General features: G+C 44.9%; 2 protein-coding genes across 2 annotated transcripts; one reads left to right on the forward strand and one right to left on the reverse strand.

The window, feature by feature from the left end:
* Positions 1-13768: 13768 nt before the first annotated feature.
* Positions 13769-14310, reverse strand: LOC128714479 (uncharacterized protein KIAA1143 homolog). The gene is made up of 3 exons (XM_053809352.1): positions 14206-14310; positions 14011-14131; positions 13769-13950 (listed from the first exon to the last, which is right to left on the reverse strand). The coding sequence occupies exons 1-3, from the start codon at positions 14308-14310 to the stop codon at positions 13769-13771; spliced, it is 408 nt and encodes a 135-aa protein (XP_053665327.1).
* A 710-nt stretch (positions 14311-15020) lies between these two features.
* Positions 15021-19664, forward strand: LOC128710965 (dosage compensation regulator). The gene is made up of 5 exons (XM_053805828.1): positions 15021-15601; positions 16196-16369; positions 16436-17964; positions 18027-18523; positions 18591-19664. Exons 1-5 carry the CDS (start codon positions 15021-15023, stop codon positions 19662-19664), a joined length of 3855 nt encoding a protein of 1284 aa, XP_053661803.1.
* Positions 19665-20403: the final 739 nt, after the last annotated feature.

The raw sequence follows: 20403 nt of genomic DNA on the forward strand, positions 1-20403 counted from the left end.
GAATGTACGCCATATACAAGCACACGAACACACACACACACACGGGCAGAGAAATACGTCAATCCGAGTCGTGTCACCGTCCTCCTACAATACCGTGCCCTTTTCCCAGGCGTTAGACCCCGCGCACGATCCCTTGGGCGCACAGCATAAACCTCCCGCAAATACAAAAAAAAACCGTACCCCGCAAAATGGGCCTTGTTTTTGGTGGATCTGCCAGAACCAATGTAACTGCTCCCGGGCCTGGAGTGCGACACACAGGACGGAACACGGGGAGCGGTGGTGGCGGTCAGGAACAAACCGAAGACGATGGCGCAGGAACTAGAAGCACAGAAGTACCGAGTCACGCCAAGCCAGCGGTACTGCGGAAGACGGGAGGGCGGGCCGGGAGTCTGTTATCGAGAGACTAAAACACTTTACGGGAGAGAGGGAGAGAGTGAGAGAGACAATGCGAGAGAGCGAGTGCACGCGTTGGGGGGAGAGTACGAAAGAACGAAGAAGTAAAATGTTGACGAAGCACACATACACAATGGGGTTGGGTGTGGGAGGCAAGGGTGAAGTGGGGCTGTTAGTGTGCACGGACCTCCGAGGGGGCAGGGGCGTGGGGTAGGTTTGGATGGACCCCCTTTTCCCTTTGCTGCCTACTGTCGTCGCCGCCGAGGGGTTGAAAGTGAAGTGTGGAACCGAGGTGTCCCGGGTGGGGGGGGAGGGCAGAAAGAAGAGGCAGCGACGGGTTGGCTGAATTGATTTTGAAGCGTTGCGTACGTGTGTGTGTGCGGGCTTGTTCTGTGCACAGGTTCCGTTGCTGGTGTTAGTGTGTTGCAGAATGGCCCTTCCACTGTCTTGCCCCACCCACCCCCACCACGAACTACACCCTTCACCGGCACCGTGACCGTATCTATCCGTGAAGCCCGTGACTACTGCTGCTTCATCCCCAACAATCCGATTGTGATTCGTGAGCAGGTTGACGGTGGTGGTGGCGGTTTCTTCCTAATCTCATCTTCGTACGATCGGAGGGATCAGAGGTAGCGATTCGGCAATTCACGAGCCCCTAAATCTAGGGTGAAAGGTGGAATAGTGCCCAGGTACCTGGAAGGATGTGTGGCGGCACACGTACAACACACTAACGATACACACGATATTCAATCGATCGAGTATCTCTCCATTTCGTAATTTAATTTTCTATGGATTGGACGGCACCGTGGAAAGGGAAATGGGATGGAAAATGGGAAAATCTTTAAAAAAAATAGCTTTCGAATTTCAGATAGCTAAAATTACAGTAATGATGACTGTCTATTGCATTGTATTGATATTGCAATTGTTCCAAAATGATTCTTTAATGTTGAATTTTCTAGAAATTGAATCGTTTGCAGTGTTGTGAGACCTACGGCATTCGATCGCTAATGGCACCTGATAAATTTCCTCGGCGCATGTAAGTTAATGCTGGAAAACAATTTCATTAACCCATTAATACATTAATTGAAACTTTCAACACTCTTACCATGAGTAAAACCTGGGAATTTATATCCGATAGAGTTTCAAACATTGGGCTTCCACCGATGTATAAAAAGTTTCGGTACTAATTTTAGATACTAAAGTACAATTTTAATTTTTACTTATTATTTAGGAGAACCACTGCCAATTAGATTATGTTCAGAGCATCCTACCGCCAGTTTGAATTAAACTTAAGAACTGGACTAGAAGGGCAGGATATTAAGAAGATTTTTGTAAGGATATTCTTTACAACTGTACATTCGTTTGCTCTTTTTCAATTTAATTAATTGTGGCAAGCTCTTTTACTATCTAGAATAATGTTATCAGTCAACGCGTTTAAGTTATTTGCTTAAGTTATAATTTATTTTCGCAATTGCAATAAAATCCTTACTATTTACACCTCAATTTGTCAACAGTTTGGTCTCGCAGAAATGTTAATGCCTTGATGGAACTGTGTCATAGGGCTGTGTAAGCAAAAGTTGATTGAAAATGCAATAAAAAAAAACCTCAACCGTGTAGTATCTAATTTAAGACGATCTTTGGCCGTCTCCAACATCAAAACAAAACACTCGCTGTGCATTTGGCGGAAGTGTTTTGGAATCTTGAACGTGAAACAGGTGCAGGTGGAAGACGAAATGGATTTAACTGGCCATTGCACCCGGGCAAAATGAACTTATAATAAAAACAAACCAATGCAGACAAGAAGGAAGAGAACATGTTTTCACACGTGCTCTAGAAGGAACATCTTCAATAGTACATCGTACCACAGCGCAACATTATGCTCGCCACCCAAACAATACTTGGTCATGCGTTATGCATTTCTTGCCTTGATGGGACGATAAAGCGTCAAAATGGTAGTTCTAAATCGTTTATTTAACACACCTGGTGTAATAGACTTTTAGTTATCATGGTTAAAACCAAATCCTTTAAGCCTTCTGTAGAGGGTCTTCATCCAATCAGCATAGGAAAGAAGGAGAAATATGTTCTTAATAACAAAAACTACTCACAAAGATTTTTATAAAAATCTGGCTCTAGCTACCCTGTAATATCCTCTTAGCCATCGTTGGAAACTTCTTGCGGAGGTTGATGATCTTCAAGTACATATCGATACTTTTTTTAATAGTTCGTGTGGCTGCTTTTGCTACTCGATGATGTATTTAGTAGCGGTGCAGGTCTTCACACGGCACGACCGTTCCAACATCCCATCCAAACTATCTGACTTCAGGTTGTGATCTAGTGATCAGGTGATCCTCAGGTTGTTGTGTCGATTAAAAGAAAAAAAAAACTGAAAATCTCTGAAATCCTCAGAGATTCATTGATCCTCAATTATTCAAGAATGCACAAAAAATCCTCAGAGGTTCAGGGTTCCACAGAAAATTCAAGAATCCTTAAATATTAATAGAACTTTCTGGAAACATGATTCTCTTAGGACTTAAGACTTATTTTTCATTTTTGCTTATAAAACAATAATTATATACATTTTAACTGCACTGGTAGTATTCTAGTGGAGCGGTCCGGTGGTGTATGTGATAGCAGCGCCGGTCTTTACACCAAAATCTCATCCGGAACAACGCCTGGTACGTAGGACTCTCTATCCAGTTACGGATTAATTAAGTAACAGAAAGCCAGAAATGGCTAACCTAGACCTCTTGAGATTGTAGTGTCACTAAAAAGGAAGACAATTTTCATATTCTCCGAATTTTCAATGATTTAAGAATCCTTAAAAACTCCCGTGTCCTACACGACTAGAACGGTTGTCCAGCTACGGGTTAAGGTCAAAGAATGCCAAAAATGTCAGTCCTAGACCTCTTGAGGTTGTAGTGCCAATACATGTAAAGAACAAGATACTTTGCTAAAGGATTGAGAAGGGATTTTGAAGTAAAACTCGTATTCTATCTACGTTCGGGCAGTTCAAGAGTTAGTAAAACGATCATTTTGTTACATAATTACTTTCGAATTAAACCTTATAGCATTGCTAAAAAAAACCTACTAATTACTTAAACAATTGTGAATAAATATACACAATTCCGAACAAGTCCATGAGGTTCAAAATCTGTGACACTGCGAAGAGTCATTAACACATTAATGTATGCCTAGGTATTATAGAAATTGCTACACATACGTTTACCATCAACTGCAGCATATGTGTTTGTGTGTACCGTATGTGTGGTTGGACGCATTCACGAATAATAAATTCTACCCCTTCCCTTTCTCATACGCTCTCTCTCCCATTACTCCCGCATTTTCCTCATTAATTATATGATTTTTCCGACCACGCACTAACACGGAAGAGTGGAGCGGAAGGGTGGCGAAAAGGGTCTCTTTCTAAACCCCACCGTCCACCAACCATGTCCTAAGTGCCATTGGGGGTGCCTCGGAAAACTATTGCCCTCGGGCGCGTGAAGACACATACACGCGACACGCACACATTCAAACGTTCGCCGTAAATGCGCAAAGTAAGCAAACACACATACACAAAAGAGACGATATGTTGGGTGGTATTATAACAGTATACTAACCCTATTTCATTATCCCCTCCTGTTCCCTTTATACCCTACCCACTGTTGCACCCTGCACCACACCCCCGAAAACCCAACGTGCATTAACGCGGGTTGGGGGGCGGGGGTGCCATCATCATCCCCTATCGCTTCTCTTACCACGCTTTTCTTTAGAACACAAAGAGAGTCCCTATCGCATACGGTGCAATAATTGCAATTGATGATTTTGTCGGTTGATTAACACCTTCTGCCGATTGTGACCTGCTTGCTGGTACGTCATACATGGAGCATGAAAAGAAGAGGGGACAGGGTAGGTATAAGGGAAAATTTGCAATTATCTGTCCATGTCTACCACAAAGCGTTATTAGCGCTGGGGGTACCCTTTTTAAAACCTTTCACTCTCAAGTAGGTGCAAATGCAAGCATGGATCAGAAATTGTTTCTTTTGGGGTCTAAATTGCGAACGTCTTGGAGCTTCCTCTTTGGGACATAATGTGATTTGGAATTTTGGATGCACAGTGTGATCTTTACTTATCAGTGTTTATTAGCTACAAATCTGAATGCTTGCGTCACCCGACGATCGAGTTGCACATCACAAAACCGATCTTGCAATCAATGAAAGAACATGATCCTCATTAGTATTTGCAAAAGAAAGAAAAGAAAACTTATACTGTCCTTCTTAAATTTTGTAATAATTTTAAAACTTTTCCATTTTCTTGTAATAACAAATAAGTGGTTTACTCCTCTGGGGAGTGACAACTCCCTTCTCTCTTGTGCGTGTGTCTAAAGCAAGGGGAAAAAACCAATATGGCCGCCGTTACCACTAACCATGCGGCCCCGCGTGTACGGTGACGCAACACCCCGGTCGTCGTCGTGGTGGTATGGTGGTTGGTTCGGGTTCGGTTTTCATTGTGTGTAACCGACCCGGGGAGGGAACCGGTGGGAACGAGAAACAAGGGTTCCTTCCTACCCCCGCCCAGTCGTATTACTTTTGTAGTGTGCGCCACCATCTTTCGTTCTTGATGCTGCTGTTACACTTCTCCCGCCCGAAAAAGATGCACCAGATTGCAATTTTGCTTTTACTTTTACATCGTTCCGTCTAAATAGGAATTGTGTCGTTTTAACTTCTTCTCCTTGCACAGACCAGATGCAATCAATTATTGTTGCAGCACTTCCGCTAGGTGGCGCCACCGTATGGCAATGGTCGTACTTGGTGCAGAGACGTCGTGTAGCCTACTGTGTGTTCACCAAAATTTAACGATCTTGTTATCATCGTGATGTAATGGGGGGGATCACATGCGTGCCGGGGGGGATCAGCATAAGAAACATACAGTGTGTTCCACGTCTCATAGTTCATTTGAAATAATGAAGAACATATGCCCATCACGAAGAGAGACGAAATCTCTTCTAAAACTCATCGTTAAAGGATAAAGATGGAATTACATGCATACGTTCTGCAATAAAATATGATTAAAATTAAGCAATTGCAGCTATTGGATCACATAATCACTACGCATTGTGAGGGATCCGTAAAGTCAGGATATGAAAATGAAAGGAAGTTGAAGTTGAAGTACAAGAGCTCAACACTGCAACATCATTACCAACCCTTGCCTATTGCCTCCCTTTGACTCGTCCATAGATGCATTTGGGCCAGTGTCTTGGATGGAAAATAGTCTCCCCCGTCCAAGATTCGCTTAATTTTTGGACACTCAACATTCGCGTGATACTCTGGACCGTCGCCAATCCTGTCCTCCAAAACCCACATCGCCCAATTCTGAACTTTTCCCTTCAGCAAGATCTGCCGCATGCACACACATACAATATGAAGTAACAAAAAAAACCTACCAAACACTACAAAGAAAACCACACAACAAAGAGATGAATTACGAAAATAATAATAATATTGCTATAGCAGCAATGGTAACACAGCAGCGCGATTCACGAAAGAAACATAACATTGTCGCGAATAGCGTGCACAACTACATAGCCACGACCGAAAAACATAACCAAATTTAGGTTGGGCGTATGTATGTGTGCCTCGATGTACGTGTGCAAGTACAGAGCGCATGGCATACAAACGGGTATACAACGGCTGCCGCCGTTTGGTGGAGCGAAATGCATGATAAAGAAGAAGACAGTACTCTCGGAGGACGGTGGTGTGTGTGTGTGTGTGTGTGTGTGTGTGTGTGTGCAAACTTCTTTCCCAACCGAAACGAAAACAGTAGGCAATGGAGCAGAGGGGAATGTCGCGTGGTAGAGCCAACGAGGGGGGAAGCCCGGGTTAGAGGATCGATGGAAATGAGGATCAGAGTGGCGGGAGAGGAGCGGCCAGAGGGAAGCGAAAGCGGGCGGGCAGAGACGGTTGAGAAGAAACCGCGTGCGCGAGGTACGGAGTAGTGGATAGAAGCGCGGCGGTATGGTCGATGCGAATCGTGTGAAGAGGAACAAGGGTGGGCTAAGGGAAACGAAGAGAAGGAGAGTGAAGGACTGGAGGGACGGGAATGGAAACAGGGTGAAACAAGAGAATGACGAAGGTATACCGAAAAGATAGGAAACAACGCAACGCGCGTGGTAAGAGAGAGAGAGAGAGCGAGAGAGAGAGTGTGGAAAAGAGAGTCCAGCATGCTACCGAGAGAACCACTACCGGCAAAGTGACAGAGACAGGGAAACCGCCAATGATGAGAGGAAAATTGGTCCACACTAATCGTGCCGGAGTGAGATGGGGGAAAAAGGAGAACAAAACAAAAAAAAATAGACCTTACGATGGACCAACAACCAAGTACCGGAGGAAGTGAAGGGAACCCAGGAGGACCAGAGGAGACCGAGAACGAGCAGCTCTCGCGCACTCTTTCTCACAGCTCAGGAAGTTTTTTGGGATACTGCCATGGAGACACGACACAAGAATAGCCGGGAGGGTGGGTGAGGTGGGGACACAGGGCAGTAGTTGACCAACGAGGGGGTTGATTGAAGGGGGATAGGAGCGTACAGGACAAGGTAGTACCTGCAGGACCAAGGGAAGGTGGTGGTGTCGATCGTGTTGAGGGGAAAGGGGAGAGAGAGGGGATACGCAGGAACCGTGTGCCGAGAAAAAAAACGCGCGCGCGATGCGTGCCACAAACAACCGTGGGTTTAAGAGCGGGGAGGGAGGAAGGAGGGAGGGGGAGGTGAAAATGTGCAGTATCTTGTGAGGAGTCGATTTAAGAGGAGCGTCGTTCATTGGAACTGCAAAGTGGAAGAAGAAAGTAAGACAACAAAATGAAAAGATTAGGGAAAATGTGAAGATTTGCGGGGGAGGGGTGAGGATGTCTTGAGAAAGGGAAGGGGAGGAACACACAATCAATCCCGGGCAGAAGCTGCGCTCCAACAACTGGTGGTGGCTAGGGTTACGTTGTCCGTTCCGAGAGGTGGAGAAAAAGGACAAGGAGATGGCAGAGTGTAGCAAAGGTAGAAGGATACGAAACGATGGAGGCCTAAAAAAAATAGTTGCTGATATAATCTACACAACAACACATTCTACTTTGCATCTATTGGGTATTGGCAATTTCGTGTTACAATCACTATTGCGTACGCGGCGTAGTATTTAGAAAGGTCATGGTTGCAGTTTCTCTCTCACACAATACATGCTGCTGCAGATAGGGAGCAGCAGCAGCTGAAAGTTTTCAAATCCAAGGGAAATTGTCCTTCAAACACTACCAACACATCACGGAGAGGTGGAAGAGGAGATGAAGTAAGTATGAACACATTCAACAATGATTTTACTGAAGAACATTGGTACTGATAATAGTAGTGAAAAGGAGTGTAAATAAGAAACACGCACCCTCTGCAACATTAGCTTGAAGATATCAGCATCCCAACATAGAGATATAAACGCACAACGTGCTTCGATCCATCATCATCATCGCCACCATCATGGCGACGCAGCCGTCGTCATCGTCACATTAGAGCAGGCCATGGATAACTATTATTACAGGTAGAAGAAGGCTTTAGACATGCACTCTCAGTTAAGGTCTGCGGCCGCAGGTGATTTTGGCGTTTTCATTTTTTTACATTATCGTATCCTACGTCTCGCTATACAATTCTGTTTCCCAATCACCCAAAACTGGGGTTATTGTGCGATAATTATCACAATCTTCTTTTTTGTATTTACTGATAACGAAACGTAATAAGGATCTCATAATGCATTGTTCTTTTGGGTGCTGTTTTGAAAAATTCGCTCCGTTGCCGGTAAAGCCCTTCAGATAGAGAGGTTTTGTGCATATTTTAAGGTTAGGGATTAAAAACGAAGACCCCCCCCTCCCTCCTCCCATTGAATGAATACAAGGAAAATCGTGGGGAGATGTATTTTTTTCTAACATTAATACGCACACACGTTCACACTTAACACACACTACCTCAAAAGTAAGCAACCGTACCAAATAGACTACCAACCGTGTGAGGCACTGCGAAACATTGCGCGGTGTAAACGTACGAGACGCACTGGGGGAGGGGGGTGTGGTGTGTATGTGTGTGTTGTATCAAAAGCTATGTTTGCGCGACCTTCGTATGTGTGCGTGTGCATTGGCTGTAATTTTGATTCCTCCATCCTCATCCCTATCACTACTTCGTCCCGTTTGGCCCACATGTGTGTACCTTATGGCACTCCTTTCGCACTGAAAGCAAACCTAGGCTAACTTACCGGTCCTGGTGCGTCTACGTTTCAAAAACCCAACCAAAGCCCACTTTTTGTCGTTGTGTTTTTTTCTCGCTACTTTGTAAGTCATGTTATGGACTTACGGTTAGAAAATACACGAACCTATGCCATTACTGCCGTCTAACACTGTTGTCCGCTGCTGTTGGTGTGTGCGCAGAACTGGCGTGTGTCATTTTGCTTGTGCATATGTGCGTGTGTGTAAGCATCGTCCCAGAAAAACGAAGAAAACACTTGGCAAAGAGAAGACGGGGGGTTTCTAAAGGCAGGAAAGAGGGAGCTAGGGGTTGGTGTGTGATAGCAAACGCACGCAGCAAAGGGACTGTGGGGGTCGGTGGAAGAAGGTATGCAGAGGCAACCAATAGAATGAGCGAGAGAAGATGACGTAGCGATCGCACAACATATCGGAGATGGACCGCCACCGGGTGGGAACGCATGGATAGGGGGGCGGCAGTAGTAAGGAGAAGAAAAAGGGAACGGAGGTCGATGACGAGTCCGCTAACAAGAGGCGCGAGGGAAGAGGTACAGGTGGCTGTGCGACGGTGGAGATCTTGGGCGCGGTGAATGTCGCCGAACGTAACAAGGGGAACGGGGTTGGTATTTGGTGGGTGGATGGCGTAGGTCCACTAGGGGAAGGCAGTACACTAAGAAACCCAAAGCTTTTCATGCAATTTTTTCCTCTTTTCCCATCTTTTGGGAAATCCTTGTGTATTTAACATGTAACAGTGAGACATTATGCATCCGTATATAAAACGAACTCTCCTCCCTATGAACTTCGCGTTCAATCCAGTAATGAGTGAAATTCGTACATATGAATGCTTGTTCCCACGCACGAAGGGATTTAAGGTGGAGTGAGTCATTGGAAACTTTTCATTACTGGTATTCAGACGCGCTAGACAATACAGGCTGATACATTATTCTGTTATGGGAGTGACTAGAATAGACACAAGTCCTTCTCTAAACAGATATAAACCGTTCGTATCTAGATGATCTTATCGATGACACTACTGCAATCACATGGTCCATAGACAAATTAACGGGCTTTGAGCAATTGCTCATCAAACACATATTATTGAGCAAATTGAGCAAAGCAATTCATTTTGGGGCCCCCAGTAGTGTATTTGGAAGCAACGCCGCACACGACGGTTCTAAAATCCATCCTGACCTTTAACTCCCGGACGCAAAACTGATTATCCAGCTACGGGTAAATAAAGTCAAAGAAAGCCAGAAATGGTAGACCTAGTCCACTAGAGGTTGTTGTGCCGACGAAGAAGAAGAAATAATTGATCTTTTTGATTAACTTTTTTTGAATCAAAGCGTTGATTGTGTTGAGTGATAATGGACGCATTAAATACCACCTTTTATTACAATTGAATCCTCAGTTTTCATTTGTAATAGAAGGTGTTACGAATCCTCAGTTTTTGCAATCAGCATGGATCGTCATTTACGAGTCTAAGGAAACCGTCACCAGGAGGACTGGAGGTCCCCACGACATCGAAATATTATAATACAAATATTGCATCCCGCGCTGTAGGATGAAGTTGTCACGCTGTATTGTAACACGGTTGACGAAGTCAGCAGTTGAAATCACCGGCTCAAAATTAATGAGGTTTTCGATCTTCTTAATGCAGGGTGCTTTCGAGTGCATCAGGAAGTCGTTCTGAATGTCCCCAACGTAATTAACTGTTCGACTCGGTATTGAGCAGGGCAGTTTGAGGATGGCTTTGTGTCTGATTGCCAAATTGTACTATGAATACCTTAGTCTTGCTTGACCGAGAATTGGAGCCTTCGAATGCGTGTTGTGTTTTTCTACATTATTCCAAGCTCCATAGACCCCTCGGTTAAACTTCTTTCCATATCACTTCCTATCCGCATTGTTTGTCCCGTACAAAGGATTGACTATCCTCCAACGCGGTAAAATAAAGTCTAGAAAACCAGTTATGCCAGCTAGGTTGTTACGCCCAAAAAGAAGAAGAAGAACTATATTACAAAAATTCTTTGATTCTAAATAAATTAAGCAATTTTATACTCACTTGGTTTGTTAGGGGTTTCCGGCTTCGTTTCTTTTTGCTCCGTTTAACAAAATTCACAACGTTTGCGTCGGGTGCAGCGTTTGTGCTAAATGATGCGGAAGATACTGTTTGAAACTGCGCTGAGTACGGCCGAAAAAAATAAGAGAAAACAAAGTAATCTATGAATGAAAGAGTTTAACTTGTGGTCCCGTAAAGCTACGTGGTTACATAGTTCTGCACGAAACACGACACGAACAATTTGAACAGTTGCTTTGATCAGAGTATAGGGTTCACTTCACAATCCACGGTACCAGCTGAAGCTATTTCCCAGCTGACTGGGATCATCACTTCCGTGCTTAGCAAACCGAAGAAACGTCATTCAACTCCCGCTTGTCCACACTCAAAAGGGGTCGTTGTGCACACCGCGCTCGATGAGATGGAAGCACGCGTGCCGGAATGAGTGTGAACGGGAGGGACACATTTGAATGAAAACTCTCGTCGCGTGTTTTTTTGCTGTTGACCGCTTGCTGACACGCGACTGTACGCACACGACTTTGCGGTGTGTATGCCGTCGACCACCACACACAAAATAAAACACTCTTGTTGATGGAAGATATCGCTCGTAAACAAACTGTACGCGCGCCTACTATTCGCTGCCTTAGCGGGTGTATGTGTGTTATGTATTGCTCTGCTCGCCCACTTTAATGGTGTTTGTTCCTAAGGTAGGCACGCTCTTGCGCTTACTCTCTCGACTGTACCGTGCCGATTTTGCCAACAATGCACTGACACGAACGCGCGCGCCGCGATGCTGTCACTAATCGCGGCAAACCGGTCTAACGCACACAAGGTTTCATTTGTTTTCAAAGCAGCCGTACACTTTTGATCTGTGAGCCAGCGTGCTGTATTACAGCTGTTATTTTTTTAAAATAATTGTACTACCGCACTCTACTATGTCTTCCTTTCTGGAAACTCGCAGAAAAATATATCAACTCTGTACAACATGTGCTCCAGCTGACACACATATGATGTGTGCGGTGGTATTTCTTCAAACACCAATTTCAACCGGCATCAAACGATGGAATTGTATCTATTTTTTCGGAAACGTATTTAGTTTCCTTCATCTCCTCGTCCTCCTGTTCGTCCTCTCCTCTTCAAGATCATCCTCATTGCTACCGTACACGGACGCCATGTTGGATTTGGTCGGAAAATATTTGCACTCTTCGTTTCCTCCCTTCTTTTCCTTGCACACACAATTTTCACCGTACAACTCTACACCCGTTGCTCGCCCCTTCACACTAAACCCACTAAACGGATCCATAGAGCCAAGGCAAAAGCAATGGGGAAAATAACACACAGAAAAAAAACAAACCCCGAGCCGTCAAACTCACGCACACCTGCATGCGGCGTTGGCTGGCTCTGGGCACACAAATACAAACGCATGCCCCGATCTAGCGCGTTTTCCCTTCTGCACAAGAGCTTCACTGTATACCGCATTCAACATCTCATTAGACACCACACACTAACGCACCATTGGCACACACACATGCACATCGTCGATTCGGTTGCTCGTTCGCTCTACGATAGAAAGCGTGACGTTTGGTGTTTACCGTCCTGCTCACACTTTTTTTTCGAACTACCCCATTCCCTTGTTGCAATGGTTTGGTGCACACACCATTCACACACACAAAACACGCACACACTGCCGCCATTTCTACATTGCGTTGGGTTTTCTTTTTCACATTGGCTTTAGTGGGACGTACTAACCCACCTTAGAGGAAGGGATGCAGTGCAAAAGAGGAGTTTTGCCAACGGGTCAGCAACGGCAAACGAGTGAGGGAGGCATTCTGTTCCTACTTTTTTTTTGCGAATCATGCACACACACACACACACACGTAAACAGGAACACACGCTTTCTTCCACATTTAGTTAAAACAAACGATCCAAAAACGACTGATTACACCCGTATGAAGCGCATACAACACTGGACGAACATTTCTTCGTTATTTGTGAACTTCAGGCCACTTGAAACCGGCGTACTAAGAGTGCTTATGACACTTTCGTGCTCTATTAGGTGAATGGTTCCACGCTAATTTAAAGCCGCATCCACTACTTACACAGCTTTTCTGCTTCACCGACGATATCGACAAACGATTTTTTTCTTTCTCACTGTTGGACCAATATGAGCACACGTAGGGAAGGGACGTCACAAACGTGCCCGCTCTGACGGTCGGTTCCTATCGAATTGAAAGGCTGTAGTATTTGTCTGATGAGTGGAACCCCACAAACACCACTGCTCTGGGGTGGCTTGAGTTTTTCCTCCCGTTCGTTTATAGTGACAAGTTGAAATTCTCTGCGTTTAGTACAATGTACTAAACAATTCCAAACTACTGAAACAAAAGGAGGTTTCAATGGTTCAAGAAGCATTTAAGGTTGTGCAAGAGAAAAACACAAATGTTTTGGATCAATTTGCATTCATCAGTGTTGTTTTAGGAAATAATAATCAGTGCCAGATATTACATTCGATGAGAAGAATTATAGTACATGTTGTAAACGATGCGAAATGTCAAAATTCACCAGAAAAAAACGAGCCAAAATAAAAAGAAACTGTTCCCGTTAGCGCGAAAGAGTTACCATCATATGAGAAAAGAGAAGCGGAGAAATCAGTGGCGAAAATATTTGTTCAATTGAGAACATGTACTTGCAAATGTTTATGCAAGAAAATCTACTGCACCGGTTAGAATCTAGCATTCTTAATCTTCCGGTGTATAATTTGGCAGAATGTTAACGTCCAGCCAAGAGATTTTTGCCTATATGCAGCGTAGAAGCTCCCGATTTGGTGGGCAGAATTCTTCATTGTTGGTGTCTTTCACTGATGGATTCACAAAAAATCGAATAGGTAAAGGGAAGGTAGAATTATCTTGTACTAGGGATCGTTTTTATCCGGTTGATAAAGTTTTTCAGGGCGTTTTTCCCATATCGAAGCTAGAAAGCGAATGATAAAACGCATTATAAACGTTTCCCCAATTTATTTTGATTAGAACAACCACTCGTAAAAATGAAACAACACAAAAAAAGTTACAGCTAGTACTCTTCCTCGTCCTCGTCGTTGAAGGACAGTTTACTCATTTCTTGTTTTTGTTTAGCCTTTTTACTCTTTTTATATTCCGCTTTTGGCTTAGGGTTTTCTTCAGTTTTCTCGGATTTTGGCTTTCTTGATTTAAAGACAACTTTTTGATTGAGATCGGCCGGTTTTTCGCTTTCCTCTAAAAATAAAAAGACGAATGGTACGGAATCTTTCAAACAGAAACATTTGAATACCATACCTTTGAATGCCTGCTCAGCTTCCGCTTCTGTTAAATCGCCTTCCTTTATTACGACCACTTGGGGTCTTTCGTCCTCATTTTCCTCATCATCAGAGTCGTCGTAGTTCTCTATTGCCTCGCGCTACCGAAGAATAAAAGTGATAGCATTTAGTCTGATAGACAGCGGTAAAGCTGATAGTTGAATACGATGCTTACCTTGTCGTCTATCGATGGCCCCTCTCGATAACCGATTTGTGCTTTCATTCTTTTTAGAAAATCTGGTTCTTCTGGTTTAATGAAAGCTACGTTGCGTTTAGACATTTGAGCTTCGCTAGTTGTTATCGTAAAGTTAAAATAAATGGTGAAATAATGCTTTCTTTCCCGCGCTCTGCTTTGTACGTTCACCCACTTGGGTTGTTTACGAATGAAGTATCCACAACAAACACTTGACAGCACACAGTGACATCCCGATGGCCATTTTTTAGTGAAAATTTATGAAAAAATGTATACAATTTTTATTATTTACTACCTCATTAAGAAGGTATTAAAATTAAATGAATTGTAAATAATTAAAAAAATATAGCTGGAAAAATAAAGACGGAAAGGTGTTATACCAGAAATCAAAAATTGTTATACAAATATCTTCAATTAATTAAAACCCAACAAGAATAAAACATTGTTGAAAACCTCGTTAGTGAAACAGTTTCAGGGTAAAAGTTGCGAACTTTCCAAGCAATATGCTAAAAAATCACTCAGAATGTTGCAAAAAATAATAGCACAAATGTTGGACATGTTGTGCGTTTATACTAGATGCACTCATTACTGCTAGTTGTGCGATAGCACATTGTGAGTAAAGATTTTTCCGCTTGTAAACAATTCGCGTTTCTGCGGGAAAAGTGAAAATTATATCCCAAAAGAAAGCATCAAATCCCCTTTCTAGTTGGAGGAAATAGTAGCATACCTAGACAGTGTGAAGTTGAGCCGTATTTTCGCAAAATCAATTCGTACTTCACATCCTACTTGCCGGCAACATGGACAAGAAGTCGTTTTTGATAAGCTGGTGCCAGAAGAATGCTTGCGAGCCCGTGTTCGTGGTACGACCGACGGGGCCAAAGCATCGGCAACGTTTTCTGTGCGAGGTGCGAATCGCCGGCATCCAGTACATCGGTGTTGGCAATTCTACCAACAAGAAGGATTCCGAAAAGAATGCATCGCAAGATTTCGTAAGCTATTTGGTTCGGATTGGCAAAATAGCGGAAGATGCGGTACCGTTGGATACTTCCGCTGCACCCTCAGCGAATGATAAACCGGATGCGGCTAACGTACAGGCCGGTCCATCGGCTTCCCGTGCACCACACGGACAGGGGAATATATTCATGAAAGGGTTCGTCCCGCAGGATTTGGGCCATGCGTACCGGCCGTACGTTCCATCGAAAGAAGATATCAAGCGGGAACAGGATAATTTGGAATCAGCCGAATCGCTCGATGTGAACGCTTCGATTCACGGCAATTGGACGATTGAGAATGCTAAATCGAAGCTTAACCAATGGATGCAGCATCACAAAATAAAGGCAGAATTTAAGTATACCTCTATCGGACCGGACCATGCCAAGTGAGTATGCATGGTTTTAGTGAGTGTAGTGAGTGAGTATAGTTTTAGGTAATGAATTACAAAACAGCCTCGAAACTCATTTCTATCAGTTTCAACGAATCAGCAAGTTGGTAGAAATGAGGTTCCGAGTGCGTTCCATGATGTGTACTGTAAGCGTTAGCCCGAGGGTATAGTTTCGAATCATCGCCAACATATCCTAAGGAAGGTAGGGGAAAGGCAATCAATATGGAGAAGTTATCATTTGCAAAATAGATCCAGTATACGCGCCATGGATAGATTTAGCAAAAAATCACTTCAAGAGTGTAACACATTTATTGGTATTATCGATTGATCTGCCATTTCCCTTCCATTCTGTTCGCGATCGGTACTCTCGCAGAGTACGTACAAAGAAACAGCCACACCAACGGTGCTGCATTATGAGATGATTTGAAAATATAACCTACAGGCTTGCAATGGAACTCAACCAACCAACGGTACGTAAATTGTACGGCATGTAGACTAAACATTGACAACCATTGCACTAGATTGTGTGGATAAAAGTGTATAGGTATCGTTTTCATCTTTCTAAACAATTACACGTACGTTTCGATGCAGGAGCTTTATATCCGAGATGACCGTCTACGTGAAGCAACTGAACCGTTCGATAACGGGTCGCGAATCCGGTTCGAACAAACATTCGGCCAGCAAATCTTGCGCGTTGTCGCTTGTACGACAGCTATACCATTTGGGTGTTATTGAGGCTTTCTCGGGATCGCTCAAGAGTGCAACGTAAGCAAAAACGTCTCTTATTTTACAAAACGGTACTAATTTCTCTGACGCTTGTGGTTTTTGCAGCACATCGGAACAGATAGCGGCCTATCCGGTGAAAATTTCTCACCAGCTTGCTAAACGCGTACACGAATGTTTGATGGAGCTGGAAATACAACCGGTGAAGGTGAATGCATCCCAAGCAACTGGGAAGGACACCGTCAGCCTGATGCACGCCTCGGACGATGTGCATTTTAAGCCCCAATCGACTAACTTGCAGCAACCGGCTTCGGTTATCTCATGGTCACCGCCCCAACCGAACTGGAACCCATGGTTGGGTTGTAACATTGACGAAGGTTACCTAGCAACAGCAACGCTCGAGCAGTTGAGTGAGGATTTGTTGCACGAAAGCCGCAATATGCTGCGAGACAATCAAGAACTACATAAGAGTATGATGACGCGCGAAAAGCTTCCCATTTCAGCGATGCGCCGACCGATCATGGAAGCGATTAATGACCATCCGGTGGTGCTGATCCGCGGCAACACGGGCTGTGGTAAAACGACCCAGATCGCACAATTCATCCTGGAGGATTACATTAACTCGGGCCAGGGTGCGTACTGCAACGTGTGCGTTACGCAGCCAAGACGCATAAGCGCGATCAGTGTTTCGGAGCGCGTGGCTAATGAGCGGTGCGAAAATTTGGGCTGTGCGGTAGGATATTCCGTACGGTTCGATTCCGTACTGCCGCGCCCGTACGGTTCGATACTGTTCTGCACAATTGGGGTACTGTTGCGCAAGCTGGAAGGAGGCCTTCGGGGCGTTTCGCACGTTATCGTGGACGAAATTCACGAGCGCGATGTGAACAGCGATTTCATATTGGTCGTGCTGCGCGATATGGTTCACACGTATCCGGATCTGCGCGTAATACTCATGTCGGCCACCATCGATACGTCGCTTTTTTCACGCTACTTTGGCGAATGTCCTGTGCTGGAGGTGCCGGGTCGTGCGTTCCCGGTTGAGCAGATGTTTCTGGAGGATTGCATTGAGATGTTGAACTTTAAACCTTCTCCACCGGAAGGTGCTGCGGCAAAGCGAAAGCGCGGCAAGGACGGTGAGGAAGAGGGTGATGGAGGTGCAGAGTATGATCCGGATGTGCAGGAAAGTGGCAACCTGAATGAGGTGATAGATGAAACTGTATATTCGCCACAAACCAAGCAGGCGATGAGTATGATGGTGGAGTCCGATACACCGTTCGAGCTGATCACTGCGCTGGTGGATTATGTGGATCAACAGGGCAGACAGGGCGCCGTGCTTGTCTTTCTTGCTGGATGGAACATGATATTTGCCCTGATGCGACAGTTGCAGACGCGACCAAATTTGGTCGTGTTGCCGTTACACTCCCAGCTTCCGCGAGAGGATCAGCGGAAGGTGTTCAATCACTACGGGCAGCGGCGCAAGGTAATCTTGGCTACAAACATTGCCGAGACGTCTATTACGATCGATGACATTGTTTACGTGATTGATACGTGTAAGGCGCGTATGAAGTTGTTCACTTCACACAACAATATGACGAACTATGCGACTGTATGGGCCGCCCGGACAAACCTCGAGCAGCGTAAGTGATTGGTGGGGAAGTTTTTGGAAAAGCAGATTATCAATTTTTTTTATTCGTTGCAGGCAAGGGGCGTGCTGGTCGGGTCCGTCCCGGCATGTGCTTTACGCTCTGCTCGCGAGCTCGTTTTGCAAAGCTAGAGGAAAACCTCACGCCCGAAATGTTCCGCACGCCGCTGCACGAGCTGGCGCTCAGCATCAAGTTGCTCCGGTTGGGTGCGATCGGCAAGTTCCTGTCGAAAGCGATCGAACCACCGCCGCTCGACGCTGTCATCGAGGCGGAAGTGTTGCTAAAGGAGATGCGATGCTTGGACGAAGCGGAGCAGCTAACACCGTTCGGAAGAATTTTGGCCCGGTTGCCGATTGAACCGCGCCTGGGCAAGATGATGGTACTTAGCACATTGTTTGGGCTGTGCGACACAATCACGACGATGGCCGCGTACTCGGGCACGTTTTCCGAGGTATTCCTGCTGGAGTTAGGCCAGCGTCGTTTAATGAACCACCAGAAGGCACTTAGCGGTCAAACGCACTCGGATTACGTGGCGCTGCAGACGGCTTTTGAGGTAAACGATCCGCAATTGTGTTCTTTTGGTAACTTTTCTAATTTAGTCTTATTTGCAATCGTCGCAGATGTGGAGCAAAAAGCGCGCTATAGGCGAAGAAGCAGAAATTCGATTCTGTGAATGGAAAGGACTCCAAATGCCCACGCTACGTACGATTTCCGAAGCAAAGAAGCAGCTGATGGAGAACCTTTCGCTGGCTGGGTTCCCACAGGATACAATGATGCCATTCAGGTTCGATCCGGAAAACCCCGATCCGGATCTGGAAATGGCGATGGCACTGTTGTGCGTCGGACTTTACCCGAATGTGTGCTTCCACAAGGAGAAACGGCGTGTCCTGACGACGGAATCGAAAGCTGCCCTCATCCACAAGACGTCGGTGAACTGTAGCAACACGCCGACCACCTTCCCGTATCCATTTTTTGTGTTCGGCGAAAAGATACGCACCCGAGCCGTATCCTGTAAGCAAATGTCCATGGTTACACCGATCCATCTGCTGTTATTCGGCTGTAAGAAAGTCGAATGGTCAAACGGCTCGGTACGAATCGATAATTGGCTCAACCTGAACATGGATCCGTACGATGCCGCCATGATACTGGCGTTGCGACCCTGCCTGCAGGATCTTTTGGTACAAATATCCGAAAACCCGGACAGCATCAGTTCCCTCGCACCGAAACACATGAATATGCTGAAGGTGGTAAAGGAGCTGTGCGCGTTCAGTGCGGGTGATTACGAAATTGAGCGTCCGGTGAGAAGCTCGTTTGGGCAGGGGGTACGATCCCATCCACCGAAGATGCCGCGATACGATGGTGAGAGTAGTGACCGTGCGGGCCCTAGTGGCGATGGTGATGCAGGTAGCATCTACAAACCGGGAGGAAACATGGGTAACTTCCAAAATGACGGCAATCGGAGTTATGGATCGGGATATGGAAATAACAATGGGTATGGTAATAATCGATCAAACTTCCGATACTTTAACAATTCGATGGGAAATTCCACCCCCAACGATCGTTACTCGGGAGCAGGGGATAATGGTGGTTCGTACGGCAGAGGTTCCAATTACCAGGGTGGATATTCTGGTGGAAACCGCGGCGGTTATGGTGGAGGTGGAAGAAATTTCCAGCGCGGACGAGGTGGATGGTAGATATATCCAGAGGGTAAACTGGAAGGACATAATGATAAACAGGCCATGCTAAGGAGTCGGTCCGGAGTCGCAGCTCCCTCAGTTTAAACGCACTATTAATTATATGCATTCTATTATACATACCGAGAATTAGCTTAAAAGAACAATTTATGAAAGCATCAACAAGAACTACCGCATTTTCCCGTGTATGAGATGAGCAGATTTAGTAGAAATTTGGCATTCCAAAAGCAGGCATTTCTCAGGCATTTTGGAAAGTTCTGATTAGATGTTGACCATGAATTTCGTGTCTCCAATGACCAATAAGTAGCCCAACTTTAACAAACAAACAACTCCCACATTGTACTACACAATAACCGAGAGTACATCTTAAACACGGGGAAAATCCGCCATATCCTAAACAAGCAAAGATGAATTTATAAAGACAATTGAGTTGAATAAATGTGATACTAAGTTTCATGCAAAGGAATGTCCGCTTTGTTGCTGTTTATTGCTATTATAAGTTTCGTTCTTTATTATCCGCTTATACATTGGTTGTCGGGCTCGAGTCGTTCGTATGAATAATGCTGTTATTGTTTGTAACGTCTTTTTTGTAATTGCTTTCTGTACAACAGGTTAGATAAAACTCTTCTCGCGCCCTCTTAGTGTGTTCTTAAAAAAACAATTGTTACACGATTACATATGCTCGGGTTGTTGCGTCCACTGCTGGGAGGGTAAGGTGCCGCTATGTTGGGCGACGATT

This window comes from Anopheles marshallii, chromosome 3 (assembly GCF_943734725.1).
Source record: "Anopheles marshallii chromosome 3, idAnoMarsDA_429_01, whole genome shotgun sequence".
Classification (NCBI taxonomy): Eukaryota; Metazoa; Arthropoda; class Insecta; order Diptera; family Culicidae; genus Anopheles; species Anopheles marshallii.

Coding starts and splice junctions, on each gene's coding strand:
- LOC128714479 (XM_053809352.1), bottom strand. CDS start 14,310: ATGTCTAAACGCAACGTAGCTTTCATTAAACCAGAAGAACCAGATTTT. Junction 14,132..14,205: donor GGCCATCGATAGACGACAAG/GTAAGCATCGTA, acceptor ATTCTTCGGTAG/CGCGAGGCAATAGAGAACTA. Junction 13,951..14,010: donor AGCTGAGCAGGCATTCAAAG/GTATGGTATTCA, acceptor TTTTATTTTTAG/AGGAAAGCGAAAAACCGGCC.
- LOC128710965 (XM_053805828.1), top strand. CDS start 15,021: ATGGACAAGAAGTCGTTTTTGATAAGCTGGTGCCAGAAGAATGCTTGC. Junction 15,602..16,195: donor ATCGGACCGGACCATGCCAA/GTGAGTATGCAT, acceptor GTTTCGATGCAG/GAGCTTTATATCCGAGATGA. Junction 17,965..18,026: donor CCGGACAAACCTCGAGCAGC/GTAAGTGATTGG, acceptor TATTCGTTGCAG/GCAAGGGGCGTGCTGGTCGG.